The sequence below is a fragment of the Caretta caretta genome, chromosome 1 (genome assembly GCF_965140235.1).
Source record: "Caretta caretta isolate rCarCar2 chromosome 1, rCarCar1.hap1, whole genome shotgun sequence".
Taxonomy (NCBI): domain Eukaryota; kingdom Metazoa; phylum Chordata; order Testudines; family Cheloniidae; genus Caretta; species Caretta caretta.
Window position 1 is genome coordinate 44,934,806 of NC_134206.1, and position 24,997 is coordinate 44,959,802.

The window sequence follows — 24,997 nt, forward strand, 5'->3', positions numbered from 1 at the left end:
GAGTGGAATCAGGTGAATCTCCCACTCAGACTGGGCTTTGGGATGCATTGCTGGAGTGAAGAAACGGATTGACAGGACCAGAAGAGTACCCAAAAGTTACCTACTACAGGTCAGGCCCAACAACAAAAAAAATAACAGAACGCCACTAGCCGTCACCTTCAGCCTCCAACTAAAACCTCTCCAATGCATCATCAAGGATCTACAACCTATCCTGAAGGACGACCCATCACTCTCACAGATCTTGGGAGACAGGCCAGTCCTTGCTTACAGACAGCCCCCCAACCTGAAGCAAATACTCACCAGCAATCACACACCACATAACAGAACCACTAACCCAGGAACCTATCCTTGCAACAAAGCCCGTTGCCAACTGTGTCCACATATCTAGTCAGGGGACACCATCATAGGGCCTAATCACATCAGCCACACTATCAAAGGCTCGTTCACCTGCACATCTACCAATGTCATATATACCATTATGTGCCAGCAATGCCCCTCTGCCATGTACATTGGCCAAACTGGACAGTCTCTACGTAAAAGAATAAATGGCAGACGTCAAGAATTATAACATTCAAAAACCAGTCAGAGAACATTTCAATCTCTTTGGTCACTCGATTACAGACCTAAAAGTGGCAATTCTTCAACAAAAAAACTTCAAAAACAGACTCCAACAAGAGACTGCTGAATTGGAATTAATTTGCAAACTGTACACCATTACATTAGGCTTGAATAAAGACTGGGAGTGGATGTGTCATTACACAAAGTAAAACTATTTCCCCATGTTTATTTTCCCCCCTCTCCCCCCACTGTTCCTCAGACGTTCTTGTCAACCGCTGGAACTGGCCCACCTTGATTATCACTACAAAAGGTCCGTCCGTCCGTCCCTGTCCCCCATCCACCCTTGCCCCCCATCCCCCCGGCGCGCTCTCCTGCTGATAATAGCTCACCTTACCTGATCACTCTCGTTACAGTGTGTATGATAACACCCATTGTTTCATGTTCTCTGTATGTATAAATCTCCCCACTATATTTTCCACTGAATGCATCTGATGAAGTGAGCTGTAGCTCACAAAAGCTTATGCTCAGATAAATTTGTTAGTCTCTAAGGTGCCACGAGTACTCCTTTTCTTTTTGTGGATACAGACTAACACAGCTGCTTCTCTGAAACCTAAAATAGTAAACAGTCTGTACACATGCTTGCCTTCCCTAGGGCTTAACATCCTTGGCAAGCTTGGGAAGTCCCCAACTGCTTCAGACTCTCCCACAGAACCTGTCTCTGTGCCTGTCAGTCTGTGCATGTCAGTTCACTGACTGTTCTTTTTTCCCCCTTTCAGAAAGTCTGTTTAACCATTTAGTGTTCCTATGACCTCTTGGCTCCCAGCCTTGGAAAAAGAGCTATTAAATTTTGGCTGGAGTGTGGAAGTAGCATTTTCATTAACCGCCTGGCAGTTGTCTTGTAATAACTTGTGTTTATTGGGAGGCTGCTTTTCTAGAGCTATGGTGTTGTCTTCCTGCTTGTTTTCCCATTAGTTCCCATTAAAGTAAAGCAGTACTACTTTGGGTAATGGTCCTCGTTGTATTCCACTAAGACTTAAGTATGCATCTGGAGTTGGAGAATTTGAAAGTAGTGTCCATTGATTTGCTCAGGTGCCCTGGATCGCCTCGTGCTTCTATCTGAGGTGATAAAGGGCATGGCAGGCTGATCACATCTCCAGTTCCTTCTCATCGCCGTGTGGTCCAGATTGGAACTCTGTCATTGTTTCTGATGCACTTCTAAAAACAGTAGTTGTACAGAGTTTTATAGTAGTTTTACTATTTTTTTTCTTTCTTAGTTTTAATAGTTAATAGTTTCATAAAATCATTATATAGCAAACAGCAACATGTCTGCCACAGACACTACACTAAGGTATCTGAGTGTTTCACAAACAATTTTTTTTTTCTTTACAGCATCTCTCTGAAATAAGATGACAGTATTTCCTCCCATTTTACAGGGAACTGAAGCACAGGAAGATTAAGACCAAAATTGTCCACTAATTTTAAGAGTCCAACTTGAGATGCCTTGGGCTTTATTTTTATTTCAGAATATTTAGCGTTTGTGTAGCACTTTTTTGTTCAGAACATAGCTCCTAGTGATTTTATTTGCAATTGTGAATGCACAGTACTTCTGCAGATCAAGCCCCAGGTGTCTCAGGGCATGCAGAAAATGAGGAACATACTGTTGACCACATGTGAAAAGTTTGGAGTCAGTGACTTGTCCAGGGCCACCTACAGATTCTGTTGCAGAGGCAGGGATAGAATCTGGTTCTCCAGGGTGGCTTTGACTGCCATAACCACAAGACCATCCTTTTTCTTCCTGCAGTCCTCTGCCTCATTCATTACATACTTTCCAACTTTTGTAATACAATAGAACCTCAGAGTTACGAACACCAGAGTTACGACGAGCTGACCACAGTCATCATTTGGAACCGCAAGTATGTAATCAAACAGCAGCAGAGACTTCAAAAAAAGCGAATGCAGTACAGTACTGTGATAAATGTAAACTACTAAAAAAATAAAGGGAAAGAAGTTTTCTTCTGCATTGTAAAGTTTCAAACCTGTATTAAGTCAATGTGCAGCTCTAAACTTTTGAAAACCACCATAATGTTTTATTCAGAGTTATAAATATTTCAGAGTTATGAACAACCTCCATTCCCAAGGTGTTCGTAACTCTAAGGTTCTGCTGTATAGAAATAACTGTATCACTCACTCTGCAGTCTTGACTAATTGCTTGAGTATCGTCCCTCCTATGCACTGAATGAAGTACGGGTCCTGTGGAAACAACAGTATAAGCTAGTTTGTTCAATTACTATCATAATATTTATGAACAAGGGGGAAGATTAAGGCTTCACAACTGCTGCAAATAGCTGAGGAATGTTGAGAGTCGTGAATCCTGGATTCTATTCCAGGTTTGAGAGGGGAGCGTTCTGTACTGGTGTCTTCCTTCCTTCAGCATATCCTACATTTGCCTTTATCCCCTACCTGTCCCTCTTTAGCCTGTTCTCTTCTGCTGCTTTCCCTCCTCCTCTGACCTGCCTTAGCTTGCTGCTATCTACCCCAGCCTGCCTTTGTTATTGTCAGTTCCAGTTCCCAGGGCCATAGTGGCCCTGGCTGTTGGAAGGAGCGGTTGACCAAAATGTCCTACTCCGCTCTGGACTGGAGCATGCTTACTAGCTGTGTGCAGGTAGAGCATACTTGGGGTAGACAGAATCTTCAGAGAATAATTGTCTAGCCTGTCACAAACCATTATGAAGCATGTGCAAACAGATTGGAAACCTTGTTTTACTTAGTGTTCTGGGTTCCGCCTCATAGTGCTCGTGGGACAGGAAAGACTCTGGTGGTGTGTGTGTGTGTGGTTAAAGACCTGGCTTCCCAGAGGTCCAGGACAGGTAGCCCTTTTCTCCTATTGCTCGTTGTAGCTGCAGCTGCTAACAGGCTTCAAGACCAAATGTAAAAATAAAATAAAATAGTGTCCCCCTCCCCCGCTGTCCACAACTTCTAGTTTCAGGTATTTCACATTTATTAATGGTGAACTAGAAGAGTCTTCAGTCTGCAGGGCTGAACAAAATGCTGAATTTACTGCTGGATTTTAAACTGCTTCGAGGATTTGGTTGGTAGGAACAGTTTTTTCAGTATGAAATTTTAGTTTTGTGAGGTTTGGAGAAAAGGGAAGATGAATTTTCCTTACATGCACGTTTTAATTAATTTAATGTACCTCTTGGGATATAAAAGTATGCATGATTTTTCAAAATCTGTACTGTGAGTGTTTGAGTAATAAATTTTATTTCTATGTAAGCTGATGTACTTGTAATTTTATCAACAAATTATTTATACCCCAGATTTCTTCACTGAAAGACTAACTTCTCATATGTGATAAATGTAAAATTGTGTTCTTGAAGTCATTGTATTGAATAGGACCTTAAAATGTTTTCTAATATAATAACTACTTGTATTTGAGGTTATCAATCTAGGTGCTGGTAGTTAATACAGCTTAGTTCTTATTTCTAAGGTAGCAAGCCAGGCATTAAAAACTACCAAAGGATCAAAAGAACATGATTTACATAACTTAAATTGCTTGGAAGCTGTTATCTGAGTAGTGCATAAGTTTGCTCTGAATGCACATAGCAGTGTGTTTAAAAACTTCGTCTTTTCTTCTTTCACAGGAAAGATGACAAAGATTATGCTTTAAAACAAATAGAAGGTACTGGAATTTCTATGTCTGCATGCAGAGAAATAGCAGTAAGTAACAATCTCCCTTTTTTATCATCAGTAAGATTTTAATAAAGTATTTTTTGAAGTGAATGCATCTTCATTTAATGTTTTAGTTTCAATGAATCCTCTACCTTTCTAAATACAGAAGAAAATCTTAAATTTGAGGTTTAAAGTAAACCTAATTCCCTTATATAAGAGTTTGTCTATTAATTTTTCGCTGAAGAATGGTGCAGTTCCTAACTTACATTTTATTGCATATTTAAGCATAATAAATCATAACTATCTGTACCTCTGAATGCATATTGCTTAGTACTGGAAATAAGTGTATGATTTTCTCTTTATTAAAACAGTGACTGTCTGAACTTTGTTATATTTTTCAGCACTGTTCGTTTATAGTAAGTTTGGGTATAATGGTTTAATTTTAGTTTACAATTTATTTCCTTTCCCATTGAAAGACCTTGTACCCTTAAGAGTAATGTAGCCATATCTGATCGCAAGGGGAGCACTCAAAACAAATTTCCAATATCTTCAGTTAGCAGATATCTCATGCAATTTTGTGTTTGGATATTATGTCGGTCTGTGACTCTTTTTTCCTGTCTAATATTTAAAGAGGAAAATCATAGAACTACATTTTAATGCAAATAGTTAATATAAAACTTCAGTGTAAGACAGAATATATACTTCCTGTAAATATTCTATTATTCATATAGAACATTGATTAATTTTTTAGATTTGCCAGTGCACCAGATCCACTTGGTGATATTAAGACCCTTAATTATTTAAATGTCAAGAATTTGGTGATTCACTAATCTTAAATAAAATTTTTTTCTTTGGTTAAATGAGCTGTCACTTCTTCGTAAAATAGAAACTCATGAATCTTTAAATATATCTTTTTGTTTAAGATCATATTTGTGTGGATCCCTTGATTTCTTATTTTGTTCTCAAATGATTTCTTAATGGTGCAGAAACGTTGTTTGTGGATGCAGATAATTGACCGTTCTGGTAGAAACATCTTCCTGAAATTAATGCTTAGTTTTTTTATGAAAAGTTGATATGAGAGAGGTGAGGTGTAATGCTTTTGATTTTAATAATTTTATTACTTTATTACCAATGAAATAGATAATATAAGATTAGAATTGTATTTTAAAGACCTAAGCCAAGATTGAGACATGACTAGTGATTTTTGGGTGCCTAGCCTAAGACATCTTAAAGGATACTGACTTTAGAGAATAAATGCTCAATAGCACTTCCTGAAAATCGGTCCATTCTACTGCAGTTCAAGTTAAGCACCCAGACACTGAAGGTCTCCCTCCCTCCTCCCAAAAAAATCTCCAGTCACTTTTAGAAAACTTGACCTTTTCTTAAAAGTGTAAAATCCTAGATGTGTTTTTGTTTGTTTTTTTGTTTTATTAACTTGTTGTGGATATGATAGTGTGACATAGAACTGAGTAAGACTGTGAAGGTCCATGAAAGAGTTTTGGTGAGAGACTCAACATTTTATGAAATAACATTCTGTACATACTTAGAATGCTGCTATTATTTAAGGTTTCTTGACACTTCCCGTTATAAGACCCTGTTCTCAGTTGCTTATAACTTTGTGAAACTCTAGCCATTTGGGCTGAAATTGCCCATACTGAGTATCTGCTACAGGCTGAAGTTGTTTTGGAGAATTACAGCTAAAACAGTTCAGGTGTTTCAAAGAGAGAGTAGGTGAAAATAACCTTTTTTTTTTTTTGCCAATGTTAAACAATGCTCATAACCGTTGCGCCAAGAAGCTATAGTCCCTCCCTGATTTGGAGCGGGGTCTTGAAATTTGGTAGTGGGAGTCACCCTTGTGATAAGAATGTCTCTTTTGCTGTGCCCATGAAAAGTCACCTAAATTTGGCCAGCTTATGAGCCTCTGAAAATGTCAGTTTGCACATGCTCAAGAGAGACTTGTTTGGATACCAAATTCTCTAAAGATTCCAGTTTTGAACATGCTCTGTCCTAGGGCTGCAGGGACTGAACAGGACTTTTTCTGCAATTGCTCTTGGACACCAGGGGCCACTATAGTGCCAGCTGTTTGGAACTGAGAGTGCGGAGATGCTCACAGTGCTCTTGCTGACTGGATCCAGGATCTAAGGAGAATGCACAGCAGTGGGATGCAGAGGGGTCAGGAAAAGGTGTGGGAGGGTGAATGGACTGTAGGAGCCAAAAGGTTCAGGAGGAGCAGAAGGGGTAGGCAACAGAAGCTAGCTGGGTGTGGCAGCGGGCGTACAGGGGCAGAAAGGTCTATGTTCCTTCCTTACAGAACTTGGAATACAGCAACCGATGACTTTGAGGTTCAATTCCTTTATCAGCAAATAGCTGTGAAACCTACCGGCAAAGTGTGTCATCCTTCCTTCTCCAGGGATTGGGTCACATAGAGAATAACAGCCAGCTGGGGCTTCCAGTAACTCCATTTAAATCAAGTGAATTAGAAGATTACTATTAGCAGTACCTACGATATGCTAGGTGCTGTCTAAGCACACTGGAAGAACAGTCCCTTCTGCTTTCTGAGCCCCTCTGCCCCATCCCTTTGCCCTTGAAGCATTCTGTTTGGTTTAGGGCACTGATGTTTGTTTAAATATCCAGCTGTGGATCTAAAGGTTCTATCTCTTCTTATGATCCAAGCTGAGGATTAGTATGGTTCCACAGTATGGAAGTCTGTTTCTCAATTTTTTTTTTAAAAAAAAAAGGAAATTTCCTTAAAATTACCTTTAAAAAATGTCCAGAGAATCCAATTTTCCAGGGTAGCAATCAGCTGCCTTAAGTATGAGACCATTCCTTCCTGCAATCCACTCCCTCGTTCACTACATTCTTTCCAACATTTTCAGCAAGTGAGGCAGGGGTCCTGTAGACAAGTCTCCTTCAATACACAACCCTGATTCATCCCCAGAGCGTCAACCATTGTGTGCATTGATTGAGTCTGGGTTCCTGAGAGGGAAAAATAGTATGTGACCATATAATTAAAGACTGCACTGATGCATGCTGTGATAAAGTTCCTCCTCTGCCTTGGCGGGTTCTGCGCTTTCTGGCGGATTTGCTCGCCTCAGAGGTTCATGGCAGTCCTCAGTTTGGCTCCTTTTGTTAGTGGCACAAACCTGCCATTCACTCAGCTAACCTCATCACTGGCCAGCATGGGGAAAAGGAGGAGAACAATCCCCGCAGTCTCTGCTGGGCCACCTAATGCGTCAGGGAACAGGCCAGAGACCTTCCCCTCTGGTGGGACCCACAGTCCAGATCAACTCCTCTTATATCAGATAGAGAGTTGGGGGGGATGAGGGGGAACCCGGGCCTGCCCTCTACTCTGGGTTCCAGCCCAGGGCCCTGTGGATTGCAGCTGTCTATAGTGTCTCCTGTAACAGCTACGTGACAGCTACAACTCCCTGGGCTACTTCCCCATGGCCTCCTCCCAACACCTTCTTTGTCCTCACCACGGGACCTTCCTCCTGATGTCTGATAATGCTTATACTCCTCAGTTCTCTAGCAGTATGCCTACTGACTCTCAGCTTCTTGCACACCTCTTGCTCCCAGCTCCTTGAATGCATCTCACTAACTGAAGTGAGGTCCTTTTTAAACCAAGTGCCCTGATTAGCCTGCCTGTCCTAATTGATTCTAGTAGCTTCTTAATTGGTTCCAGGTGTCCTAATTAGCCTGCCTGCCATAATGGGTTCCAACAACTTCCTGATTGTTCTGGAACAGCCCATTATCTTACTCAGGGGAAAGGGACCTGCTTAATCTAGGTTAAAAAAACCCTAAATGAACCTATATTACATTGACTTTATTATCTTGGAGCCAGCTGGTACAATGAGTTAAAAGATCATTGCACCACTATGCTAGACGCTGTTCAAAAACCTAGGAAGACAATTCCTCCCCCTCCCCCCAGTCTGCATTAGGGCAGTCTGTTTTAGTGCTTTGTCATTTGATTTATTCACTTTGTTGCCTAAACTTTTTACTTTATCAATTAGCTTTGTCATTAGATGCTCTCTTGACCTTGTAGTTCCTTTGTAATATTTGTCCAGCACTTCAATAGTAAATGGTGCTCTGTTAATGTAGTATAGCCTAATGATCCAGTGGTTCTTAACCTGGGGTGCACGCACCCCCTGGGGGTGCAAGATGTCCTTTCTGGGGGTGCGAGACATGCCATTTTTTTAAGAAGGTAAATCATTGAAAACATATTAAACAGAGGCACGTAAGTACAACTACTTGGTTTCATCAAACCTATGTATTAACATTATATATTTTTTAACCATTACAAACAGGTTTAAAGAACTGACCTACTTCAACGATTTTTGATAAGGGGTGCGAGAACATATTTTGAGAACCAAAGGGGTGCAGGCTGCAGTAAAGGTTAAGAACCACTTCCTTCTGGAATTTTATATGCACTGTAACCACCACAGTTTGCTATGAGTAGTAGGCTGTGAAAAATCCTTGTTCTCTAAATATGCAGAGTCTAGCAACGTTTTAGCATGAGATCAGATTAGGAATGCTCCACAGATGAAATTCAGAGTTGTTAAAGTACTACCTTGCTACAAGAGATGCAAACCTACCCATTGAAGTATAATGGTTAGTAACTGTTTCAACTGTCAGCGCTTTTGCTTTGGCTGCTGAGGAGTATTTTGCTATCAGGAAAGTTTCTGTGCAGTTTAGCTTTGTAGTGAAATGGGGACTTCTGTGAATTGGCATGGTGGTTTTTGTCCATCCACCTCAGTCCTGAGCAGACAAAATGTGTGGGGAAAGCTTGTTTTGCATCTGGGTGCTCTATTTGTATATTATAGCTAGTTTTTTTGGTGCAGTTCCTTTTCTTTTGGGGTTTGGCTCTGGGATAGGGTGGAATGATTTAAACCAGTGATTAAATCACTGATTTGATTTAATTTATTTAAATCAGTAAGCAGGAAACCTTGATTTAAGTAATCTATTTTAATTGTTTTGCATTTATACTTATTTTCCTAAAGAGAGGCTCATTCCCATTGTTTGGTGTAACCATTAAAACATGCGCTTTGCAACTAAACATAGCCTCTACACGAAAGTTGGTATTTCTTTTTTGCTAACCAGGAGGATACACTATATCTATAAACACTTATTTAAGCAGTTTTATAATTGAACATGCCTTTATTCAGATTCTTAATTTTTACTTTTTCATGTTAGACAATGACGCGCGCGCGCACGCGCACACACACATACAGAGAAATGTGTGTTTTAAACTTGTGATTTGTGTCAAATTGCGTTTGGTTGGAAATTGGAATTCAATTAAATGTACAACAGCATTTAAAAATTGTATTAGTTAAATAAAACTAAATTGAATGTGCTAGATACATAAAGAAAAAAGTTGATCAAAAGATATTTTGCATTTAAAACTGACTTATTAAACAAAGGAAGTATTATCTGTAGTTTGAATTTTAGCTGATACCTTCTGGTCACGAAATCCTTCAGGTTTTGAGAACTTCTAGGTCTTATCCTCTCCCATATTGTTTCTCTTCGTAGATTGGAAGAGGAAAAAAGCTTTGCTTTTTCAACTCCCATTTGGTGTCTCAATTTGGAGTGAGCTAATCCAAATTAAGAAAATATTTTCTCGGCACCTGCAGAAAAGGCTATTGCTGCCAAAAGCTATTTAGTGCGTCTTCAACAAACGGTGGTTCTAGGGGCTTAGCCCGTGATTTCCAGCAATTCAGTAGTTTGCCTTGCTGCCAAAGTTTTTAAGAAAACTTACATTGCTTACATGGTTCACCTCCAGCCCTGAAATTCATTGTAGTTGGCATGATTATTAAATGCCAATGCTATAGCAGTGTATTTTTTTCAACTGTTAAGCATCTACCCTTGTACATTGTTGAGAATATTGTTATGAAAATGCAGCAGAGAATTGCTTCTTCATTGCTTATAATTTATTTGTTGGAGTTTTTTTCTACACTGTTTCTTGAAGTTCTTTCCAAATTTCAACAATATCAGCAATAGAACAGCTATCCTTTTGTAATTTATCCAGTGCTATGGCAATAGGATTCAGTATGTTCAGCATATTTTCTGCATTTCTCTTCAGTTCAATTTTTAGTGGTATTGCATATTATTTTATTTATTTAAATGGTTTCAATAAATTCTAATACATATATACCTTAATGTAGATTGTCATAATTTCACATTTAATTTTAAATAGGTTTATTTTGAAATTAAGTGCATTTTTCTTTTTTAATAAAAAACATCTAATCTTTTTTTAATCTATTTTTTTTATCCATTGTCCTGTTGGATGGTGGTAGGAACTGTTCTAAATTGTGAAATTAATAAGTTCTTTTCCATATATAAGATAACTTCCTGGGAACTCCTTTTCTTAAGGATGATTGATCGATCAAGCCAAAGGATGGTTCAAGTCTGGAAGGGTATTTCGCCAACCCTGTTGGTTAGGTGAAGGAAACATTTTCCACAGTAATGAATTCTTGTCTGGGTGGTTAGAGAAACCATGTTAGCACCTCCCTTACAAAGCAATCTTAATGGTTCTTGTCAGAAGGTATTGACATCATTTTCTTAACAGAGGTAGTCAGAAACTTTTTGAATGAGAGTCCGATTCTGTCCTGCTAGAGAGTCCAGAACAGTGGTGTCTGACTTTTTTTTCAGCCTGGGTGTTGAACATGCTTTATAAAAATCTGGGGGGGGGGGAGGGGAGGTTGTCATAAATATAATCATAATAATTTGGGGCAGTGGTTCTCAAAGTATGGGACGCACCTCCCAAGGGAGGTACGGGAATGTGTAAAGGGAGGCTGTGGTACTCTGTGCCTGAAAGCAGCACACTAGAACCCCCATATTCACTACTGTCATAATTATATGATTTGTACAAAGTATGCCTTCTGAGGTATCATTTTAGAAGTCTTGATCTGTTGAACTTTAATATCCTGTTGGATTGTATGTGCTATCCTTTTGTTTGAAGTTATGAAGTTTTGCTATATGTGTGTTACTGAACTACGTTGGAAATTGGAAATGCCCACAACCAGCCTTTCAGGTACAACAGTGGAGGAGCCAGATGTGCGAATGGCCTGTTAAAGGGAATACACACTCACAAGGATTGTCCCAGGAATCGTCTGCAATGGAGACTTCTCAGAGATAGCATGTAGACAATGGAAACTGATTGAGCCAGGAAACAAGGATAGATGTTTCCAGCAAGCTGGAAGAAGCTATAAGAGGGGGAAGTGACATCGTTTGGCCTCCCCCCTCCCCCAGCTCAACATCTGGAGTACAAAGATTTTGAAGGGGGGAGGTGGTCCCAGGCTGGAAAGGAGAGTCCCAGCTTGTATATTAAGGAACTATACCATCAGGGTGAGACACTGCTTGATTTAAATCCAGTCTAGTTTATAGAACTAAGACTGCAGATTTATTTTATTTCTTAAGTAACCAAGTTTGATCTGTATGCTTACTACTTATAATCACTTAAAATCTATCTTTCTGTAGTCAGTACATCTGTTTTATATTTTACCTTAAAGAGTGTGCTTTGGTTGAAGTGCTTGGGAAATCTGTTCAGTGTACAAAAGCTGATGCATGTCCTCTCCATGCTGAGGGAGGGGCAGGCTGGGTAATAAACTTACACTGGTCAGGCTTCTGACCAGGGCAGGACAGTTCAGTCCTGGGCTACTAGGCTGGAGAGTTGGGGGAATTGTCTGGAACCTCTCTATTGTTAGTTCATAAATGGCTAGGAGATGCATTCATGTAACTCTGCTGGGTGTGTCCCTGCCTATGGGTGGCTGTGTAAGTGCAGTACCTGGAGAGGTTTGCAGCTTGTCACAGCATCACAGTGTGAGAGGGAACTCGGGTTGGTATGCCAGAGGGCTCAGCAGTACCCCAATTCCAGGTTGTAACCCAGGGAACCCATCACAGAGGCGTGTGTGTGTGGTGGGTTTAACAGCTTTGGCTGTCAGCCCTGGGCAGCTGAGGCTCTTGCAGAAGGTTCCATTCAAACCCAGGGTTAGAGGATAAAGGGGACAGCTGGAGCCCAAGCTGCCCTGGGCAGAGAGCTGTTCATCAGAGCCCATATTAAATTCAGATAGATGAGTCTACTGATATATCAAATGCTGCACAGCTACTGGTATATATTCGTTTTGCTACAACAACAGAATTAAAAGAGGGGATTTCTGTTTTGCCATTGACTTCCAACATGAGGAACTGGTAAAGAGCTTTTTAAACTATTAAATAATTTTGTCCAAGACACAGGCCTTGATTGGGGACATTGTTTTGGAATTTGCAATGATGGAGCACAATCTATGACAGGACAGGGTCGTGAGAAGGCTACAAAAAGTGGCCCCTACAGCAACCTGGAATCATTATATGATCCACAGACAGGCAATGGCTGCTAAGAAGATGCCAGAGGAGGTCAGCAATGTTCTTTCAGTTGCAGTAAAAATTATAAGCTTTATAAAGTTGCACCTGGTTAATTCAAGGGTTTTTGCCATTTTATGCAGTGATGGGGGCCATACTTAACACAGTTGTTACGTGCAGAAGTTTATTGGCTGTCCTAGGGCCAGGTGCTGACAAGATTATGTGAACTGCGTGAGGAAGTCTGTATTTTTCTTGCCGATAATAACTTGTACAGCATTTCAGTGGCACTTAGATATCCTTGTTGTCAAATCTGGCAGACATATTTGAGCGAATTAATTCTTTGAATGTGTCACTTTAGGGATGAGATGCAAATATTTTCATTGCTAATGATCACGTTAGTAAGTGAATGTAGTTATCCGAACTGTGGTCTTCACATGTGAAGCAGGGATCTATTTCCATATTTTCAACAGTGGAGAGTGTTGTGCAACAGTGCGGTGATCTGTCAGTTGACATTATCCAGGACGTAATTGTTCAGCACTTAGGCGGGCTGCAGGAGCAGTTTTGTGAATACTTTCCTGAAGTGGGCAAAGACAAATGTAATCAATGAGATCAGGAACCCATTCAGCTTTAAGCCGAACCCAACAAATATGCTGTCCTTAAAAGAAGAGGAAATTCTTATGGACCTGTCAAGCGACAAAGAACTGCAGCACAAATTTTCACAAATGCCAGTTGCAGACTTTTGGTTATCAGTGGGATCTGAGTTTAATGTGTTAACACACCAGGCTCTTAAAGCCCTCATTCCTTTTTCATCCATCTACCTGTGTGAATGAGCCTTCTCAACATTAACCATAATCAAAACAAAGTATCGCTCCCAGCTTGCTGTTGAAGATGACTTACATCTCTTCCTTTCTACACTGCAATTTCGAATGCTACTACTTTGGACAGTGAGGAAACACACCCCTCCCACTGATAATATAGGACACCTGGATATTGTACTGAATTAATATATCCTTGTTTAGTGTCATGTTTTCTAAAATATTTGTGGAGTTTTATTTTAGCTGCTTCCATTTGTACATTCATTTTTTGCAACATATAGGATTTTGTTTGTTATATTGTGTTAGTAAACTATGGGGAGGAGCAGTAATTTTTTTCATAGTTCAGGAAGGCTCACTATGACAAAATTTGAGAACTCCTGCTTTGAGGCATATTCTCTGCACTATTGCACTCCCTTTATTTCACTGGAGCAGCACATAAGGAGCAGAAACCACATACCCAGAGCAAGTCTATCTAAGCAAGAGATGATGTATCTGGCTCCTATGCATCCCTCCCCATAGCTTCACATGGGGTGAGGAGGGAAGTGGCTGGGAGCATGCTGAACGCAGGTTATCTTCAGTGGTGTATGGTTCCTTGGGGGCCATAGCCAGCTCCTGTGAGCAAGACTGCTCTGACTGTGGAACAAGAAATCAGGGAGCCATAACTGGTTGACTTCTCATTTTCCACTCTGTTGGGCTGCCCTAGCTGGAGGGGAGCTGTCCTTTGCTAGGCACTCTCCTCGGCTGAGGCAGAGCTAATTGAGCTCCTAACTTGCTCTCCTTAGGGCTTCCACAGCCTGTCAGAGGGTATGTCTACACTACGAAATTAGGTCGAATTTATAGAAGTCGGTTTTTTAGAAATCGGTTTTATATATTCGAGTGTGTGTGTCCCCACAGAAAATGCTCTAAGTGCATTAAGTGCATTAACTCGGCGGAGCGCTTCCACAGTACCGAGGCAAGCGTCGACTTCCGGAGCGTTGCACTGTGGGTAGCTATCCCACAGTTCCCGCAGTCTCCGCTGCCCATTGGAATTCTGGGTTGAGATCCCAATGCCTGATGGGGCTAAAACATTGTCGCGGGTGGTTCTGGGTACATATCGTCAGCCCCCCGTTCCCTCCCTCCCCCCGTGAAAGCAAGGGCAGACAATCATTTCGCGCCTTTTTTCATGAGTTACCTGTGCAGACGCCATACCATGGCAAGCATGGAGCCCGCTCAGGTAACCGTCACCCTATGTCTCCTGGGTGCTGGCAGACGCGGTACGGCATTGCTACACAGTAGCAGCAACCCCTTGCCTTGTGGCAGCAGACGGTACAGTACGACTGGTAGCCGTCATCGTCATGTCTGAGGTGCTCCTGGTCGCCTCTGTGAGGTCGATCAGGAGCGCCTGGGCAGACATGGGCACAGGGACTAAATTTGGAGTGACTTGACCAGGTCATTCTCTTTAGTCCTGCAGTCAGTCCTATTGAACCGTCTTATGGTGAGCGGGCAGGCGATACGGACTGCTAGCAGTCGTACTGTACCATCTTCTGCCGAGCAGCCATGAGATGTGGATGGCATGCAGTCCTTCTGCACCGTCTGCTGCCAGCCAAAGATGTAAAAGATAGATGGAGTGGATCAAAACAAGAAATAGACCAGATTTGTTTTGTACTCATTTGCTTCCCCCCCTCCCCTGTCTAGGGGACTCATTCTTCTAGATCACACTGCAGTCACTTACAGAGAAGGTGCAGCGAGGTAAATCTAGCCATGTATCAATCAGAGGCCAGGCTAACCTTCTTGTTCCAATAAGGACAATAACTTAGGTGCACCATTTCTTATTGGAACCCTCCGTGAAGTCCTGCCTGAAATACTCCTTGATGTAAAGCCACCCCCTTTGTTGATTTTAGCTCCCTGAAGCCAACCCTGTAAGCGCCCCTCCCAGCGTCAGAGCAATGGCAAACAATCGGGCATCTGAGAGTGCTGTCCAGAGCAGTCACAATGGAGCACTCTGATGGGGCTGAAACATTGTCGCGGGTGGTTCTGGGTACGTGTCGTCAGGCCCCCGTTCCCTCCCTCCCTCCGTGAAAGCAAGGGCAGACAATCATTTCGCGCCTTTTTTCATGAGTTACCTGTGCAGACGCCATACCACAGCAAGCATGGAGCCCGCTCAGGTAACCGTCACCCTATGTCTCCTGGGTGCTGGCAGACGCGGTACGGCTTTGCTGCACAGTAGCAGCAACCCATTGCCTTCTGGCAGCAGACGGTGCAATACGATTGGTAGTCGTCCTCGTCGTGTCCGAGGTGCTCCTGGCCACGTCGGCTGGGAGCGCCTGGGCAGACATGGGCGCAGGGACTAAATTTGGAGTGACTTGACCAGGTCATTCTCTTTAGTCCTGCAGTCAGTCCTATTGAACCGTCTTATGGTGAGCGGGCAGGCGATACGGACTGCTAGCAGTCGTACTGTACCATCTTCTGCCAGGCAGGCAAGAGATGAGGATTGCTAGCAGTCGTATTGCACCATCTTCTGCCAGGCAGGCAAGAGATGGGGATGGCTAGCAGTCGTACTGTACCATCTTCTGCCGAGCAGCCATGAGATGTGGATGGCATGCAGTCCTTCTGCACCGTCTGCTGCCAGCCAAAGATGTAAAAGATAGATGGAGTGGGTCAAAACAAGAAATAGACCAGATTTGTTTTGTACTCATTTGCCTCCTCCCCTGTCTAGGGGACCCATTCCTCTAGGTCACACTGCAGTCACTCACAGAGAAGGTGCAGCGAGGTAAATCTAGCCATGTATCAATCAGAGGCCAGGCTAACCTCCTTGTTCCAATAACAACGATAACTTAGGTGCACCATTTCTTATTGGAACCCTCCATGCAGTCCTGCCTGAAATACTCCTTGATGTACAGGCACCCCCTTTGTTGATTTTAGCTCCCTGAAGCCAACCCTGTAAGCCGTGTCATCAGTCGCCCCTCCCTCCGTCAGAGCAACGGCAGACAATCGTTCCGCGCCTTTTTTCTGTGCGGACGCCATACCAAGGCAAGCATGGAGGCCGCTCAGCTCACTTTGGCAATTAGGAGCACAATAAACACCACACGCATTATCCAGCAGTATATGCAGCACCAGAACATGGCAACGCGATACCGGGCGAGGAGGCGACGTCAGCGCGGTCCCGTGAGTGATCAGGACATGGACACAGATTTCTCTGAAAGCATGGGCCCTGACAATGCATGCATCATGGTGCTAATGGGGCAGGTTCATGCTGTGGAACGCCGATTCTGGGCTCGGGAAACAAGCACAGACTGGTGGGACCGCATAGTGTTGCAGGTCTGGGACGATTCCCAGTGGCTACGAAACTTTCGCATGCATAAGGGCACTTTCATGGAACTTTGTGACTTGCTTTCCCCTGCCCTGAAGCGCATGAATACCAAGATGAGAGCAGCCCTCACAGTTGAGAAGCGAGTGGCGATAGCCCTGTGGAAGCTTGCAACGCCAGACAGCTACCGGTCAGTTGGGAATCAATTTGGAGTGGGCAAATCTACTGTGGGGGCTGCTGTGATGCAAGTAGCCCACGCAATCAAAGATCTGCTGATATCAAGGGTAGTGACCCTGGGAAATGTGCAGGTCATAGTGGATGGCTTTGCTGCAATGGGATTCCCTAACTGTGGTGGGGCTATAGACGGAACCCATATCCCTATCTTGGCACCGGAGCACCAAGCCGCCGAGTACATAAACCGCAAGGGGTACTTTTCGATAGTGCTGCAAGCTCTGGTGGATCACAAGGGACGTTTCACCAACATCAACGTGGGATGGCCGGGAAAGGTGCATGACGCTCGCATCTTCAGGAACTCTGGTCTGTTTCAAAAGCTGCAGGAAGGGACTTTATTCCCAGACCAGAAAATAACTGTTGGGGATGTTGAAATGCCTATATGTATCCTTGGGGACCCAGCCTACCCCTTAATGCCATGGCTCATGAAGCCATACACCGGCAGCCTGGACAGTGGTCAGGAGCTGTTCAACTACAGGCTGAGCAAGTGCAGAATGGTGGTAGAATGTGCATTTGGACGTTTAAAGGCGCGCTGGCGCAGTTTACTGACTTGCTTAGACCTCAGCGAAACCAATATTCCCACTGTTATTACTGCTTGCTGTGTGCTCCACAATATCTGTGAGAGTAAGGGGGAGACGTTTATGGCGGGGTGGGAGGTTGAGGCAAATCGCCTGGCTGCTGGTTACGCGCAGCCAGACACCAGGGCGGTTAGAAGAGCACAGGAGGGCGCGGTACGCATCAGAGAAGCTTTGAAAACCAGTTTCACGACTGGCCAGGCTACGGTGTGAAAGTTCTGTTTGTTTCTCCTTGATGAACCCCCCCACCCCTTGGTTCACTCTACTTCCCTGTAAGCTAACCACCCTCCCCTCCTCCCTTTAATCATTGCTTGCAGAGCCAATAAAGTCATTGTTGCTTCACATTCATGCATTCGTTATTCATTCATCACACAAATAGGGGGATGACTACCAAGGTATCCCAGGAGGGGTGGTGGAGGAGGGAAGGAAAATGCCACACAGCACTTTAAGCACAGCACTTTAAAAGTTTACAACTTTAAAATTTATTGAATGACAGCCTTCTTTTTTTTGGGCAATCCTCTGTGGTGGAGTGGCTGGTTGGCCGGAGGCCCCCCCACCGCGTTCTTGGGCGTCTGGGTGTGGAGGCTATGGAACTTGGGGAGGAGGGCGGTTGGTTACAGAGGGGCTGCAGTGGCAGTCTGTGCTCCAGCTGCCTTTGCTGCAGCTCAACCATACACTGGAGCGTACTGGTTTGGTCCTGCAGCAGCCTCAGCATTGAATCCTGCCTCCTCTCATCACGCTGGCGCCACATTTGAGCTTCAGCCCTGTCTTCAGCCCGCCACTTACTCTCTTCAGCCCTCCACCTCTCCTCCCGGTCATTTTGTGCTTTCCTGCACTCTGACATTATTTGCCTCCATGCATTCGTCTGTGCTCTGTCAGTGTGGGAGGACAGCATGAGCTCGGAGAACATTTCATCGCGAGTGCGTTTTTTTTTCTTTCTAAGCTTCACTAGCCTCTGGGAAGGAGAAGATCCTGTGATCATTGAAACACATGCAGCTGGTGGAGAAAAAAAAAGGGACAGCGGTATTTAAAAAGACACATTTTATAAAACAGTCGCTACACTCTTTCAGGATAAACCTTGCTGTTAACATTACATACATAGCACATGTGCTTTTGTTACAAGGTCGCATTTTGCCTCCTCCCACCGCGTGAACGGATTTTGGTTGAATGCCAGCAAACATACACTGCAATGCTTTGTTCTAGAGTGATTCCCGAGTACGTGTTACTGGCCTGGAGTGGTAAAGTGTCCTACCATGAAGGACGAAATAAGGCTGCCCTCCCCAGAAACCTTTTGCAAAGGCAGAACCGCAAATGCCAGGGCAAAGTAATCCTTTCACATGCTTGCTTTTAAACCATGTATAGCATTTTAAAAGGTACACTCACCAGAGGTCCCTTCTCCGCCTGCTGAGTCCAGGAGGCAGCCTTGGGTGGGTTCGGGGGGTACTGGCTCCAGGTCTAGGGTGAGAAACAGTTCCTGGCTGTCGGGAAAACCGGTTTCTCCGCTTGCTTGCTGTGAGCTATCTACAACCTCATCATCATCATCTTCTTCGTCCCCAAAACCTACTTCCGTATTGCCTCCATCTCCATTGAAGGAGTCAAACAACACGGCTGGGGTAGTGGTGGCTGAACCCCCTAAAATGGCATGCAGCTCATCATGGAAGCGGCATGTTTGGGGCTCTGACCCAGAGCGGCTGTTCGCCTCTCTGGTTTTCTGGTAGGCTTGCCTCAGCTCCTTCAGTTTCACGCGGCACTGCTTCGGGTCCCTGTTATGGCCTCTGTCCTTCATGCCCTGGGAGATTTTCAGAAAGGTTTTGGCATTTCGAAAACTGGAACGGAGTTCTGATAGCACGGATTCCTCTCCCCAAACAGCGATCAGATCCCGTACCTCCCGTTCGGTCCATGCTGGAGCTCTTTTGCGATTCTGGGACTCCATCATGGTCACCTGTGCTGATGAGCTCTGCATGGTCACCTGCAGCTTGCCACGCTGGCCAAACAGGAAATGAGATTCAAAAGTTCGCGGTTCTTTTCCTGTCTACCTGGCCAGTGCATCTGAGTTGAGAGTGCTGTCCAGAGCGGTCATAATGGAGCACTCTGGGATAGCTCCCGGAGGCCAATACCATCGAATTGTGTCCACAGTACCCCAAATTTGAGCCGGCAAGGTCGATTTAAGCGCTAATCCACTTGTCAGGGGTGGAGTAAGGAAATCGATTTTAAGAGCCCTTTAAGTCGAAATAAAGGGCTTCATTGTGTGGACGGGTGCAGGTTTACATCAATTTAACGCTGCTAAATTCGACCTAAAGTCCTAGTGTAGACCAGGGTAGAGAGACTAAGCAATGGAGTTACTACTTCTCTTCCTTCCATGTGGTGTAGCAGGCAGCAGTAGGGGAGCTGCTGCCGTGCTGTTCAGAGCACTGCAGTCCATGTTAGAGCTGACTGCAAAAGATAGTGGGACGCATCTAGGAGGGTGGTGCCTCCTACCATCATAGCAATGGGCTGATTCAAACACTTCTGTTGAAAAATTGCAGTGATTACTTGTTTTCAGTTTGTGACCAAGTCTATATTTTCTTAGCAGTCATGCCCAAGGACCACAAAACATAGGCATGGGCATAGACAACTTTTTTTTTTATTTGGTACTAGAGTTGGAGGAAAAAAGAAGGTATATGAAGCCAGGCCTGCTATCTTTTTTATAGTCTTTCCTCGGCAAAGTTTCTGAATGAAGTAGGAATCCAAGGCAGTTACATAAACAAATCATAAAAGCAATTGTTTTCTAGTGTAATCAACAAATCAGGTGTTGCCTTTCTTCATCTTGCCACAATAGAGTGTTCTACAAAGAACTGAGTGACTTTGTTAAGCCATTACCTGCAACAGGAATTAAATGTCAGTTGCCTGATACCGTTAGCATTTCTGTGACGCCCGATCAACCGTTACTTAAGTCTGTCCCTTTGTGTAACTTCGTGGAACAAGGCTGTTTTTTCTGCTTATCCAGTTTTGAGGATTTTCAGTGGCTGTTATTCTGAAGCTAGTGATATCATAATTGTTTCTACCATTGTATAGCTTTTAGGCACAAATTACTTTTGACAAAGTACACAGATGAAGCTTTTAGACCATCTGGGTTTTCTTAATATGAAAAAGATGAGAAAAATTTGAGGCAACAAGCTTCTTCATGTCACCACAAAGCAATTGTGTTTTTCAAAAGACCACAAAGAACTTAGCATGTCATTTCAGTACTCTTGGAAGAAAAAAGAAAATAGGAAGATCCTAATGAAAATAGTAAGTAGTATAAATTATGTTTCCAGACAAAGACTAGTATTTGCGAGGCAGTTATACTGAACAAGCTGAAAATATGCCCTTATATGGCGAGGTTGACTGCAACTTTATTCAGCTGCTTTGTTTGCAGGAAGAATATGATCTTGATATTTCAGGGTATCTGAAAGAGTCAGAACAAATTCACAAGTCTGATTATTCAGAATGAGATAATTGAAATTATGGCTCTTAAAATCATGAGTGATATTTCTGATAAAATTTCTGGAGAGTGTATTATGCTTGAGGAAACAGACTTCTCCAACAAAGAGCAAGTGTTGTTTTGCCTGCAATATGTGGATGATAACAGGGAAGTTCATGAAGAGTTCATTGAATTGCACAATATTGCCTGTACATCAGTGCAGGAAATCGTATCCGTAATTAAGATATATTATTGCATATAAATCTGAGAATCAGCAATTGCAGACAATTGATATGGCAGGCTTAGTATCAAATGTAGCAGTGTTTCTCAACCTTTTTGTGCTGGTGACCCCCTTTGGACTTATGACCCCCTCCTACACTAAGACTGGAAAAAATTGTGACTTCCTACCTTAAATATCATTATGCAAATTATGAAATTTACTGGCCAAAGCGTTGTTAAGCTAATGTTTCAAACCAACACAAATATATTGAGTAATTGCAGTTCCTATACTCTTTTATGTTACCAAAGAGATTTCTTACCCCCCAAAATATGCTGTCATTAATAGTAACAGGCTTCACACAATCACATGATTTCACTGCTTCTTCCTGTCTAGACAGTGGTGGTGTTCTTCCCAGCTAGCAAATAGTGTGTGCACACTTTTCAGCGAGGTCATCTTGTGCAGTGGATAAATTTGTAACAAGAGTGCAACCAAGTACTTCACAGAATGAAGGCGTGAAGAAGGTGAAGTGCAGAAAATACGATTGCATCTGTTTTAATGTATGGTTTTACAGTGATCGGGGGGAAAAAAAAGCTCATTGTGTTGTGTGTGCAAGTGCAAAGTTCTGAAAGCATGAAATCTTCAAAATTAATTTGGTGTTTGGAAAGTAAATATTCACAGTTAAAGAACAAGCCTCTTGAGTTCTTTAAGGGAAAATTGAACAGTTTGAATAGTCAGCAAACACTGATGTTGAATACGAGTAATGTCAGTAAGAATGCTCTTGAAGCTTCATATCTTGTCACTTGGTATTGCCCAAAGATGTAGGGCATATACAATAGCTGAGAATCTCATAATTCCTGTAGCATTAGATATGGTTACAAGCATGCTCGGCCATGAAGAGGCAAATAAGCTGAAAGCTATTCCTTTGTCAAATGATAGAGGTTTCGAGGTGTATTAATGACCTGGTTGATGACATTTGTGAGCAGTTGGGAAATTTTTTTTGAAATGCAAGTTTTTGTCTGTTCAGTCTGATGAATCAACAGATATTTCAGGCTCAGCGCAGATCTTAGCTTTTGTTCAATATAATTCAGATACTACTGTTGAGGAAAATATGCTCTTCTGTAGAGTGCTGCCTAGCCACACAACTGGTGAATGTCTATTTAACATGTCTGAAGTTACTGAATATTTTGAAATTGATTGGGGACAAATCTGTTGCTGTATGCAGTGATGGTGCCAATGCAATGGACTGGCAAGAACAATGGGCTTGTTGCAAGTTTAAAACCAATTATGCTGCATGCAATTTGGACCCATTGCTTCTTACATTGGCAAGCACTTGTTGCAAAAGGAGGAATGCCTTCTGAGTTGCATCAGGTGTGTGATGAGTCTGTAAAAAAACAGCCTCTATCAGCTCACTAGTTTGCAGCTTTATGTGCTGAAATGGGCACATTACATAAAAGCCTTCCCTTGTATGCTGAAGTGAGGTGGCTCTCATGGGGAAAAGTGTTAGGCAGTCTTTTTGAATTGCAAGCTGAAGTACTTGTGTTTTTTACAGGATCAGGGTTCTCCTTTTGCTAAATCATTCGGCGACCCATCATGACTTCTTCAGTTGGATTACTTAGCCAGGCATCTTCAGTCATCTGAATGAGCTGAATATGAGTTTAAGGATCATACAAAAACATAAATGTGTTGGGAGACAAAGTGAGAGCCTTTGGAAGTAAGCTTGGTGCCTGGTCTGCTCAGCTTCAGAGTGGAAACTTCGAGTCATTTCCTCTGAGTTGCGAATTTATGAAATTGATTGCCGATGACGACTGTGAAACAATTAAACATTATGATTGAACATGTTCTTGAACTTAAAAAACATCTCCATGATTACTTCCCACCTGATGATGAACTTGGCAAGAGGTGGATAATCTGCTTAACAAAAGAGTAGTTGAGTCTGCTGAATTTATCAGAAACCTGTAAGATAAACTGATGGAGCTTTTATCTGATTGAACACTTGAATGTTTATTTTCTTCAGAAGACGTGTGCATGTTTTGGATGGTGCAGAAGCATGGGTATCCTGAGCTTGTAACCGAAGCTTTGAAAGTTTTTAATCTCATTCACAATGTCCTATTTATCTGAATTGGGATTCGCATTGATGGTTGCGATAAAAACAAAGCAATGAAATAAATTATCTGTGGAGAAATACCTCCTGCTGAGTGTTTATTCAATTCAACCCAATGTTAAAAAAGTTAGCTGGTACAAAATGGGCACAAGTGCCTAATTGAAGGACTCTGTAAAACTTGCAATTTGTAAAAAGTGAATTTACAGTTTTTCTGTGTAAAAATGAACTTTGATCTGGCGCGCACAGGTTTTTTTTTCTTACCTTCAATTGTGACACACCCTCCCCCTACCAATAACCTGTCCCTCAAACTCCCTTCCTTCCCCCGGGGATTATGACCCCCCAGGTTGAGAAACACTGAAATGTAGCAACAGATTGTAGCAGGAGGAACGATAAGCTATATTTACTTATTGCTATAGGCATGCCTTGAGGTTGGTATGCCCAGGATGCTGTTAAAAATAATACTAACCTAAGAAACACTGGTGCAACTGTTTATAAAATCTCAGAATTAATTAAAACCTCACCCGGATGAGATGCTGTGTTTCGGGACATTAAACATGAAGTGTTAAGTACGTTAGCAGGAATCTGTGTCCTCTGTCCAACAAGATGGACTCTGTAAGGTAGCATTGGATTCAATTTCTGAGAACTACCTTGCGCTGTTTGCAGCTTGGAAGGATACAAAGGATGCAATGAATCCTTAAAGGAAAGCACAAATTGGTGGCATTGCACCTAAATTGGAAAAGTTTTTAATGTTCTTGTTATTGTGCTAAGTTGAAAAATCCTAAATATGATAGACAATTTGTCCAGCCTCTGCAGGGTCAGACATTTCAGGAACAGAAGGTGAATTTCTTATGAAAATGATGTTCACTTCAGTCCATCCGATCAGATGAAAGCCGCCACTTATTCTGGGAGAAGAGTTTAAAGATAGTTGACATGCCTGAGCTTCCAAAGAAGAGAAGTTCTCAAGGAAATATAAATAGGGACAGGTGACCTCAGCTATCTAAATACAGAAAATGTATTTTTTAGAAGAACATCTGCTTTACAGTAATTAACTTTACAGTATCCAATATTCAATCAAGATTTGAACAGAGACTACAAAATTATTCAGCCTTGAAACTCTCCACTCAAAACATGAAAAACGCAGGTGCAAGATGTGGTTGGTTCTGATTTCAAGTAGGATCAGCTTATTACTCTGCTTTATCTATTGCAAACCAACTGTCAGCTTACAGGAAGATAGTTTGAAGTCAGTTCAAAAATATGTTTGCTCAGCCAGACTGAATGTTAGCTTCTTTTCCAAAGTGATGAAGTTGATAAAAATATTTTGATGGTATTGGCAGCCAATGCTATATGTGAGTGTAGTTTCAGCACTCATCGTTTTAAAACATGGTTTTGATCCATAATGGGACAATCATGTCTCAACTGGCATATGATTTTATATGTACAGAAGAACATAACTCACTCACAGCTTACAGATGTTGCCAAAGAGGTAATTTAATGAAAACTTGGGTGAAGATGGTTGTCTGAAACTGTGTCAACTTTGTAAATATATTTTTTTAAAATTGTATATTAAAAATAAGGCTTTGAATAAGTAGTTTTGTGCCAGGACTGAATTTGTCCACCTTTTAATAAAGATAAATGAACTTTTTGTTTCAAACTCACTGTTTCCTTTATTTATTAATGCAAACCCTACATATTTTGGGGGGATGGGAGGAAGCTATAGCTCCCATCCTGCAGCCCTCATTATCTATTCCCATGGTTGGTGTAGAGCA

General features: G+C 42.4%; 1 protein-coding gene across 3 annotated transcripts in view; it reads left to right on the plus strand.

The window, feature by feature from the left end:
* CDK8 (cyclin dependent kinase 8) overlaps positions 1-24,997 on the plus strand; it is a 206,385-nt gene that overhangs the window by 84,830 nt on the left and 96,558 nt on the right. For 2 of the 3 annotated variants that reach the window (XM_048846242.2, XM_048846234.2), the window contains exon 2: positions 4,200-4,275. In XM_048846242.2, coding sequence (XP_048702199.1) covers positions 4,200-4,275 — 76 coding nt within the window. Of the gene's footprint in view, positions 1-4,199; positions 4,276-22,679; positions 24,715-24,997 lie in introns of all 3 variants that reach the window. The other variant, XM_075127517.1, reaches the window with a different exon arrangement.